Here is a 9,998-nt window from a genome sequence, read left to right as displayed (position 1 = left end):
TTGTGGACACCAGAGGGCGCCTGGGTGGCTCAGTCAGTTGAGCATCCGACTTCAGCTCAAGCCCCCCCCCCCCCCCCCCCCCCCCCCCCCCCGTCTGGCTGGCTGCTGTCAGCGGGGAGCCTACTTCGGATCACCTGTCTCCCTCTCTCTCTGTCCCTCCCCCGTCTCAAAACTAACTAAACATTAAAGAAAGAGAAAAAGATTGTGGACACCAGGAGGCAAGGATCATGGGAATCACCTTAAACATGTGTTCATCACACTGTGGCTGGGTATATCATCTTCAGGTCCATAAAGGGATGTGTATAATGATTTTCATTGTAAAATTGTTATACTGCAGAGATGGAGACAGAATCAATGGATTAGATATACTCACAGCAACATAAATGGGTCTTTCTTTTCTTCACTTTTAATTTATGCCGTGTTAGCATACTTTGTTTTAATTCCAAAATGAAAATAATCTTTATCTTTTTATCTAATTATAATAGTAATACATATCCATTGCAACATTTTTCAGACAGCAGAGAGAAGTGTGAAGGAGAAACTGACAAACCATTATTTATTGCCTCACCCCGAAATAACTACTAACATTCCTTTCCCAACATTTTTTGCCCAATGGATACACAAATTTTACCAGTTTTGTTTCCTTTGATATATCATTTTAAGTGACTTGAAATCCTTTCTTGAGCAATATATGGGTGAAATCTATGTATCTATGTATCTATCCTCGCCCACAGTAGCGACTAACTGTTTATCCACTGAACAAGTCATATATCTCCTCCCAGGGAGGGAGAGGTGGGGACCAGACCCCCATTCCACTCCACTGAGTCCATTTTTCTTGCCTGTCTCCTAAGGGACAGCAAGGTCTGTTGCCCCGGCAACTGCCCTCCTACTGCCATGGCAACCGCCATCGCAGGCTCCAGCTTTCCACCTTGCCCCTTGGGCATCTCCATGGCAATGGGCTGGATGGAGGGGCTGCTGGTGCTCCCAAGCTGCGCCTGCGTGGAGTGGCGGCAGAGGGGGTGGGCAGGGGAGGGCCGGGTTCCCTGGTGTGCGCAGCCGCAGAGCACCGCAGCCTTGCCCGCTAGCCCAGGTGCTGCGCATTTGCCAGCCAGTCCGCCCGTCCGGAGCCCGGCTCGCTGGGGCAGCATGGCGTGGTCGCCACTGCTCGGCGGGCCGCGGGCCGGGGGCGTCGGCCTTTTGGTGCTGCTGCTGTTGGGCTTACTTCGGCCTCCCCCTGCGTTCTGCGCACGGCCGGGAAAGGTGGGACACCAGTCGGGTTCGGGGTGGGGGTGGGGAGAAGGGTGCTGCGGGCAAGGGTCTGCGCTCGGCTGCTGGCCCTTCATCCTCGCTTGCCCTTGTTCCCGGACGTGCGGGGAGGTCGGTCAGGGTAGCCTGGGGTGCAGCCGCCAGTCGGCGCCCAGGCCATGCCGGACTCGGTCTCTGGGTGTGTGGGTGGCGGTGTGCGGGGCTCGCCTGGCACCCGCGCCCAGCCCATCCTTGGCACTTGGCGCAGGCCGGGCCTCGCCCCGCCGTCGCCTGTGCGCTGTCCATGGACTAGCGCGCATTCGGGAAGGGAGTGCGCGCACGGATCTGTGTGCACGAGATGCGATGACAGGGGCGTGAGAACGTGATGGCCCTGTAAGTGTGTGTCCTTTGATGTCAGCGCTTCCAAGCGTCCATACGGAGGTGCGGTTGTGGGTCTGAGTGTGCATCGTGTGTGATGCCGGTGGTGTTCCTGCGTGTGACTTGTCTCAGTGACACCGTGTGTTGGTGAATCCTATGGTGATGACTGACCTTTGGGCGTGTCTATGTGTGTGAGACAGAGAGAGGGAGGGAGTGAGAGAGAGAGAGAGAGAGAGAGAGGCGGGGGGGGGGGAGAAAGATTTCATCTTTTGAGAGGGAATACTTTTTGCATTCCCATGTGCACATCCCATTTGGGTTCTGTTGGACCGAGTGACTAGGATTTTGTATGGGTGTTCATGAGGCTGTTTCTCTGTCTCTTTGTGGAGCTGTGTCATTGTGGGGAGAGGAGCCATGATGTCTCTGTGCAGCATTGTGTCTTTAAGGATGGTGCGTGTCCACGCATCTGGGTAGCTTGGCGATCGTAACTGCATGAGCAGCCGTGTGTGTGAACGTGTGCGGTTCCTTGTGTGTGGATGTGGCAGTGTTGCGTTGCACATGTGACATCTCAACGCCTGCTAGTCCATGTGATTGCTGGTGAGTGTGTGGTTCCCCAGGGGCTAAGGGGTTGTGGCGCACAGGGTGCTTGGAGCACAACATCCTCCAACTCTTCAGCGCTGTCGGCGTCAAGGATGGGGGATTTAAGAATTATTAAATATTTTACATATGGCGTAATATAGTTAACATACATGTATGATGTAGCGAATAATGATAAAATAACCCCCATGTCTACCCACCACTCAGTTTAAGAAATAGAGCATGATCAGTAGTTAGAAGCCCCTGGGTGCCCCTGCGCACAGCAGCCCTCTCCTCCAGAATCATTATCCTGTATTTTCTGTTCATTGATTCCTTACTTTTTAAAGGAATCCTCATATAGGTATATATGTCTAAACAATATGTTGTTTTAGCCTTTCCTCATAGAAATGGAATCATGCCAGGCATCTGGCTCCTAGTTGTCACTAGGGGTCACTAGGAAGTCATCAGGATGTCTTAGGCCGCCTGAAATCGAATTCCAACCTCCTTTTTGTTTTTGTTTTTGTTTTGACTGTGCATCGGTTGTGAGATATGTCCACCATCCACATTTCCACATTGAAGTGCGTGGCTGTAATTCATTTACAAAAGTCAATTGCTGCATATTATTTTATTTTCTGAGTACATTGCTAGTATATGAGTATATCATGGTTTTATAAATGCATTCTCAATAAGCCCGTAGACATCTGGGTTGTTTCCAGGCTTTTGTCCTCCCCTTCTCCACTTTTGTGCTGTTTCAAACAGTGTACCACCCCAGGAGTGGGTCACAGGATTTGTGCGTCTTTTTAGACATTGCCAAATTGTTTTTTCAAAGTTATTCTGGCAATTGAATTCCCACCAGCAGTGTATGAGAGTTTCCATTTTTTCCACAGCCATGCCAACATTGGACATTATTAGTTTGATTTTTGGCAATCTTTTGGACGCACTGTGCATAGTAGCTCATTGGCATTTTAATTTGCATTTTCCTGATTACTAATGAGGTGCCCTATGACTCATATATTTAGTAACTGTTTGAGTTTACTTTTTTGTGAAATATTTGATCATCAGTTTTCCCTAGGTTTAGTTTGTTTGCCTCTTTGCTTTTTAGGCATTATTTGTGTATCTGATGCCAATCCTTTATTTGTGTTGCAGGCATCTTCTCCCATTCACTCTATTTGTGGTGTTTTGGGATAACAGGAAATCCTTAATTTGAATGGAGTCAAACGTATTCATCTTTTCCTTTCCATTGCTCCCGCATTAGGATCATTTGTTGTCCCTCCATGAGTCTTTGAAGGAGTTGATCCTGTCTGCTCTGAGTGTCCCTTCCATTGTGTAGCAAGTGTCAAGATCTGTTCGATCTTATCACTTCCTTCTGCTCTATTGAATCTGCTATTTAACTGGCCTGTTTTAAATTTTTTTTAGCATTTCATTTTCAAGTAATCTCTACAGCCAACGTGGGGGGCTCAAATTTACAACCCCGAGATCAAGAGTCCCACGCTCTTCTGACTGAGCCAGCCAGGCGTCCCTTGCCTGTTTAATTTTTAATTTCATTTAAAACATATTTCTAGGGGCGCCTGGATACCTCAGTCAGAAGAGCTTGCGACTCTTGATCTTGGGGTTGTAAGTTCGAGCCCCCCACGTTGGCTGTAGAGATTACCTAAATAAAAACAAAAACAAAGAACAAAACATATTTCTAGATGTTCGATGTGTTTCTTTTTCAACTCTTCATGGTCATTTTTATGGTCTTTTGTTCCTTACTCGCACTTTTGATACCTTTTTAAAATTTCTTTAAACTTTTTGAAATTGTTTTAAAACTGTCCAAATTGAAAATTAGTCATTGGGTAATTTATTCTAAAGAAAGACGTACACACAAGCCAAATAATATATGAACAAGGTTATTTATCCCAACATAAGAACAGCAAAAGATTGGGGGCGCCTGGCTGGCCTAGTGGGTGAAGCGTGAGGCTTTTGATGGGGCTGAGTTCAAGCCCCACTTTGGGTGTAAAGATTACTTAAAAAATAAAATATTAAAAAAAAAGAATAGCCAAAGATTGGAAACACCCTAAATGTCCATCAATTGAAGACTAGTTAAATCAAATATGTACATCCACAGGAAAACAATTCAATGTAGAGGAAAGAAAAGGAGAGGGAGAGGGAGAGAGGAGGGGGAGAAGGAGAGAGGGAGATGGAGGAAGGGAGAGAGGAAGGGGAGGAAGAGAAGGGAGAGAGAGAGAGAGGAAGGGAGGAAGTGAGGAGAAAGAAAAGGGATAGGGAAAAGATGAACTTAAAGGTACTGATCTAGATATAGATTCCAAAGTTCAAGGTGCAGAGCAGTCTGCTATCTCTTGGGTAACACAAGTGAACAATAAATAGGAACCCATAAAATGCAGATATGGTTCTTATAGTCCATAACATCAATATAGAAAAATCTATGGCTGTCATGTCTGCCATCACCACTCCTGTTAAAAAAAAGAAAAAGAAAAACTGTTCTTCAGCAGCCCTGGGGCAAATTGAATCACTAGGAAACCATTGCGGGGTTGAGGATCTATAGGAGGCTTTGGTTGTCTTAAGTGTGTCTGGAGACATTTGGGGGTCTCCAGTGGCCTTAGGGGTGTCTGGGTATATTTGCAGGGCCACAGTGCCTTTGGTGGCAACTGGGGATTTTCGAGGTCCATGGAGATCCCCTGGGGGGGGGGGGGTCCCTGGCCTGACGGACGCTGACATCTCTTCCCCCACGTCCTCGTCCTCGTCTTCTGGCAGGAACTCCGCGGCCTGGGCGCAGCCTCGTCGCCCATGGCGGAGGCTGGAGCTCCCCGCCGCTTCCGGCGAGCAGTGCCCCGCGGCGAAGGGGCGGGGGCTATGCAGGAGCTGGCGCGGGCGCTGGCGCACCTGCTAGAGGCCGAAAGGCAGGAACGAGCGCGGGCAGAGGCGCAGGAGGCCGAGGATCAGCAGGCGCGCGTCCTGGCACAGCTGCTGCGCGCCTGGAGCGCACCCCGCACTAACGACCCCGCGCTAGGCCTGGAGGACGACCCCGACGCGCCCGCCGCGCAGCTAGCCCGCGCCCTGCTCCGCGCCCGTCTGGACCCTGCAGCCCTCGCGGCCCAGCTTGTCCCTGCCCCTGCCGCTGCTCTCAGACCCCGGCCCCCAGTCTACGACGACGGCCCCACGGGCCCGGATGCAGAGGACGCCGGCGAGGAGACGCCAGATGTGGACCCGGAGCTGCTGAGGTAGCCCAGCAAGGGGCGGGCAGGGGGCGGTGCCTGCATCCTGCCGGGGGAAGGAAGGCGAGGGGGGACGGCTGGGGCCTGCCTCACTGCGTGGTGCCAACACCTAGGCCCTGGGACCCTAGGAGGGAGTGAGGAGCTGGACCCAGGGTGTAGGGTCAGAGATGTCTGGCTGGGGAGAAAGTGGGGGGAACGGGACTCTCGGTCCCGGGAAGGGGGCTCCAATGTCTGCTTCCTGGGGGGAGTAGTGGGGGGCAGGGAAACTATAGTTTCTGGGATGGGAGGCAGGGACAGCTGGAAAGCAGTGGGCTGGGGACGACTGGGTGGGGAGGAGGCTGGTGACTGCCGGGTCCCCAGGCAGTATGGGGTTGCAGGGTCATCTGGGACCTAGGCCCGCGATGTTGATGAGCGGGCATATTCTCCGTGCCTTCCACTCGGCTCTCCTGCAGGTACTTGCTGGGGCGGATCCTGGCGGGGAGCGCGGACCCCGAGGCTGTGGCTGCCCCGCGCCGCCTCCGCCGCGCCGCGGACCAGGATCTGAGCCCGGAGGTTCCCCCTGAGGGTGTGCTGGGGGCCCTGCTGCGGGTGAAGCGCCTGGAGAACCCTTCGCCCCAGGCGCCGGTGCGCCGCCTCCTGCCTCCCTGAGCACCGCCTGAATCCTGCGCGCCCTCCGGCCCAGGACCACCTACCCCAACACCCCACCTGCTCCCCGTCGGCACACTGAGAGCGGCTTACCCCGTCAGCTGCAGTTGCTGCCCTTGGACTCCCAAGATCGCCGCCCTTGCCCCCACAATAAATGCGATCTAAAGCAGCTATTTGCTTGTCTGAGTGGCAGTTTCTAGGGGGCTGGTGGGCTGTATGGTGATGGCTGCCCTTAGACAAAGGCAGAGGGACCCCTGCCCTGGGGCGGTAGAAACACCCTCCCCCACTCTAAAGGCTCTTCTCGCAGGAGGAGGCATCCATAAAGATAATGGTAGTAACCACCCAGATCCCATGCCTCACTCCGGAAGGTTTGGAGGACTCTTTCAGGGGCCCGCAGTAGCATCTTTCTAGGGTCCATCCTTCTGAGGACCAAGGGGTGGCTGTGAGGCGGGAGCAGAGTTTGGGCTGTACGGAGGGGGGGGTGTCCAAAAGCACACGTGAGCGCTTCCAGATGCAGGGAGGGGCTCCCAATGGGAAGAGAGGGAGCAAGCTGCAGGCCTTATCCTGGCTTGGAACTCCGAGTCTGAGAAATTAGAACCTGGGGCTCCAGGTCATTAACAAAGTGTCTTTGTCAGGGCAGAAAGCTAGGGTACATTTTGAGTTAGCTTGATTTCTAATGTTGACATACTGAGTTCCACAGTATAGAGGCTCGCTCTACCTGTACTCTCACCCAGCCCCGCACTATTGGGAGTTGGTGTGGTGGTAGCTGGTTTATGCTCCTGCCCTTTGCACTGGCTATTCCCTCTGCCCCAGGTTACCTGCAAATTTTTGCTCAAATGTCACCTACTCGATAAGGCTTTCCTCGACCTCCCCCACTTTTTATTCCTACACCTGCCTTATGTTAGATCTAGGAGGGCAGAGATTTTTAAGTGTCTGTGCCTCTCCATCCTTTGCATTCAAAGCAGGGCCTGGCACACAGTGGGCTCCCCCCGCCAGCATTTCTTGAATGAAAGAAATCTCACAAGTAACATTCTCCCAGTTTCACTCCCACCCACAGAACACTTGGCACAGAGGCAGCTTTGAAACCTGAGAACACCATTTATTTTTGCACAAAATCTCTTAGCTCAACAGTAACCAGTACTATGCCCTACATTATCAGATGCCCATCACCAAAGAAAAAACTCCCCGAGAGAGAGGGATTCATCTATCCCCAGTACACCAACAGTGTCTCCACACAGCTAGCTGCTTCCGAGGTTGCATGTCTAGGAACCACCACCCTGGCTTGGGGGAGGGCCGCTTTTCTTGACCAAGATCTTTAGGCCACGGAGCAGCCACAGCGGCACATGGCCTTCTCGTGCCGGCCCTTCTCCCCACCTGGCCCCGCCACGGCCTCTTTTGCCATGGCCTCCCGGACCTTTTGGATCTCATGGATGAGCAGGGTGAAGGCCTCCTCTACACCTTGCCGCGTCTTGGCTGAGGTCTCCACGAAGGGGGCTCCCCAGCTCTTCGCAAGGGCTGCAGCGGCCGCACGAGCGTCTCCGGTGGTGGTCACAAGGTCACACTTGTTGCCCACAAGGACCAGGGGCTGGGTGTGGTGAGGGCCCCAGGTGGCCCGCATCTGCTGCAGCTGGGCTAAAGACGAGGGGTCATCCAGGGCGAAGACCCCCAGCACACCATCCCCGATCGCCACACACTGGTCACGCAGGGCCCTATGGGTGGCCTGCCCTGCCGTGTCCAGGACATTCAGAATGCAGCCCCCATGGCCCAGGGCCACCTCCTTCCAGTAGGAATCCTGGATCGTGGGGTCGTGGTCTTCCACGAAGCACTGGTGGTTCAGCTGGATGGTGAGCGCACTCTTGCCCACGCCACTCGCGCCCACCACTACCGCCTTGTACTCAGGCAGCTGCTTGCTGACACCCTTGGGGGGTCCCTGCGCCCTCTGGCTCTCCTCCTGGGAGCTAAGGCTCCACGTGCCCAGGCCCAGATCAAACATGTTAGGCTTTCTTGGCAGTGCCATTACCCCGTGGGCAGCTCAGGGAAGGGATGTGAACACCAGACCCTACGAGGGAAAGAGAAGAAAAGACAATGGGGGCGGGGGTGGGTTAGGCAAGACCATTTGGGGGCAAGGGGACAGCTGGGTGGCATCGCATCACTTTCCCTAAGGGCCTAGGTGTGTGCGAATCACCCTCTAATATGCTATATATATTATTTATGTTGCTTAATTTCTTTCTGTCTCATTCCCTCTATGTGAAGGCAGTGATTTTAAAAAGTTTTATTTACTTTTAATTGATAGACCATAAAGCCAATCCAGTTAAAGTGCACAATTCACTGTTTTTTAGTATATTCAACTGTTCTGCAACCATCACCATAATTTTTTTTTTTTTTTTTACCCTTTAAGTAATCTCTACACCCAACACGCGACTCGAACCTACAACCTTGAGGTCCGGAGTCGCATGCGCCCCCACCATCACCATAATCTACTTTTAAAACATTTCCATCACCCGGAAAAGAAATCTCCTGCCCATTAGCAGTCCCTCCCTGTTCCGGAGGAGGGAGAGCAGGGATTTTGGTCAGTTTTTATTTGGTTTTGTATCACTGTTGATTGATCCCCAAGCCCCACATAGTGCCCCATCGCATATTATATGCTGAGCAACATTCCTGCCCCCAGGGAGTTTGTATTCTAAAAGGTGGAGACAATAAACCAAGTAAATCAGCAAATTATGAGGTCAGCTATCCATTAACATTAGAATTTAGCCTTTATTACCTATTCAGCATACAGCTATTGAGAACCTACTGTGTGGCAAGGACAAACAACTGGGAAAATTGTTACCAAACCCTGGCTGCCAGGAACTTGTCATTCTAGTCAGGAAAACAGACAACAAAGGGGAATCAGCAAAATATATCTCAACAATAGGTGATAAACATGCAGAAGGGGATTGGTTAATGTTAGGCATTCTTATTATTATTTAATTTTCATGCATTATTTCCAGAGTTTTCCTGGCGTGCCAGGCATTGTGATGGGTGTGGGGAAGGAAGGTGGGAGGTGTGGGGGTGGGGAAGTGGCAGCGAACAAAATAGACTAAAATCCCTGCCCTTGGGAGGATTAGATTCTGGAAGTGAGAAGGAGCCGATCAACAAGATAAGCAAGTAAATTATCATGCAGTTAAGGAGAGGATGGGCACACAGCAGGCGCTCAATTAGTGTTAGCTATTAATAGCAAATTACGATTAAATTTATTCAATACACATTCTGGTCTTGGTTCAGTGTGTGGCCTCAGGAAATGCATCATAATGGCTGCTACCTCGGGTCTTTCTGGAAACCCAGGGATGATGGCAGTTTGGGGACAGAGGGCGGGTTAGAGGTATCAGTGGGGGGTTCTGTTGAGTTTGAGCTCTGGAGGTCAGGGTTGGGGGGCGGGGCAGATCCCAGATGGGGATCCACCCGTGGGGTTCTCGGTAGATACGCTGGCTCAGAAAGAAGATCGCGGGGGGGGGGGCATGATAAAAAGGTAAACTGAGGATGGAGCTCTGCGGTACCCGAAGGCTTGGAGGACAGAAAGAGGGAGAAATGTAGGCGCAAAGATAGACTGAGGGGAGAGATCGGATCGGATTCTGGTATGTGCCGACGGTGGAACTCATGGAAAGGATTTGCTCTTGAGTAAAAGGCGGGAGGGGGGGCGGTGGTTCAAGGATAACTATCAGGATTGGGGTCTGGGCAGCTGGGAATCTGAGGGTGTTCTCGCCTGAGGCCAGGGACCTATGAGACGGGCTCTGCCCCGTTGGCAAAGGGCACCAGGAGCGATAAGGGGCAGCAGCATTAGTTCCTGGGAGCTCAGCAGGTGCCAGGGGACCCGCATGACGGCCCACTCGACTCTTCCCGCCACGCTGGAGATGCTGGCCATCACCACCATGGCTGCTTTGTCAGTGCAGGAACAGCGATGCT

At 52.2% G+C, this 9,998-nt stretch overlaps 2 protein-coding genes across 2 annotated transcripts; one reads left to right on the top strand and one right to left on the bottom strand.

The window, feature by feature from the left end:
• Positions 1-1,046: 1,046 nt before the first annotated feature.
• On the top strand, positions 1,047-6,229 carry PCSK1N (proprotein convertase subtilisin/kexin type 1 inhibitor). Its single transcript, XM_030305961.1, has 3 exons — positions 1,047-1,260; positions 4,951-5,417; positions 5,864-6,229. The coding sequence occupies exons 1-3, from the start codon at positions 1,147-1,149 to the stop codon at positions 6,057-6,059; spliced, it is 777 nt and encodes a 258-aa protein (XP_030161821.1). The 5' UTR covers positions 1,047-1,146; the 3' UTR covers positions 6,060-6,229.
• A 1,142-nt stretch (positions 6,230-7,371) lies between these two features.
• Positions 7,372-8,094, bottom strand: ERAS (ES cell expressed Ras). The gene has a single exon (XM_030304632.1). The coding sequence runs from the start codon at positions 8,071-8,073 to the stop codon at positions 7,372-7,374; it is 702 nt and encodes a 233-aa protein (XP_030160492.1). The 5' UTR covers positions 8,074-8,094.
• Between the last annotated feature and the right edge of the window lie 1,904 nt (positions 8,095-9,998).

Source organism: Lynx canadensis, chromosome X (assembly GCF_007474595.2).
Source record: "Lynx canadensis isolate LIC74 chromosome X, mLynCan4.pri.v2, whole genome shotgun sequence".
Taxonomy (NCBI): Eukaryota; Metazoa; Chordata; class Mammalia; order Carnivora; family Felidae; genus Lynx; species Lynx canadensis.
The sequence above is the reverse complement of the archived record's forward strand: the minus strand, read 5'-3'. Positions and strand labels throughout refer to the sequence as shown.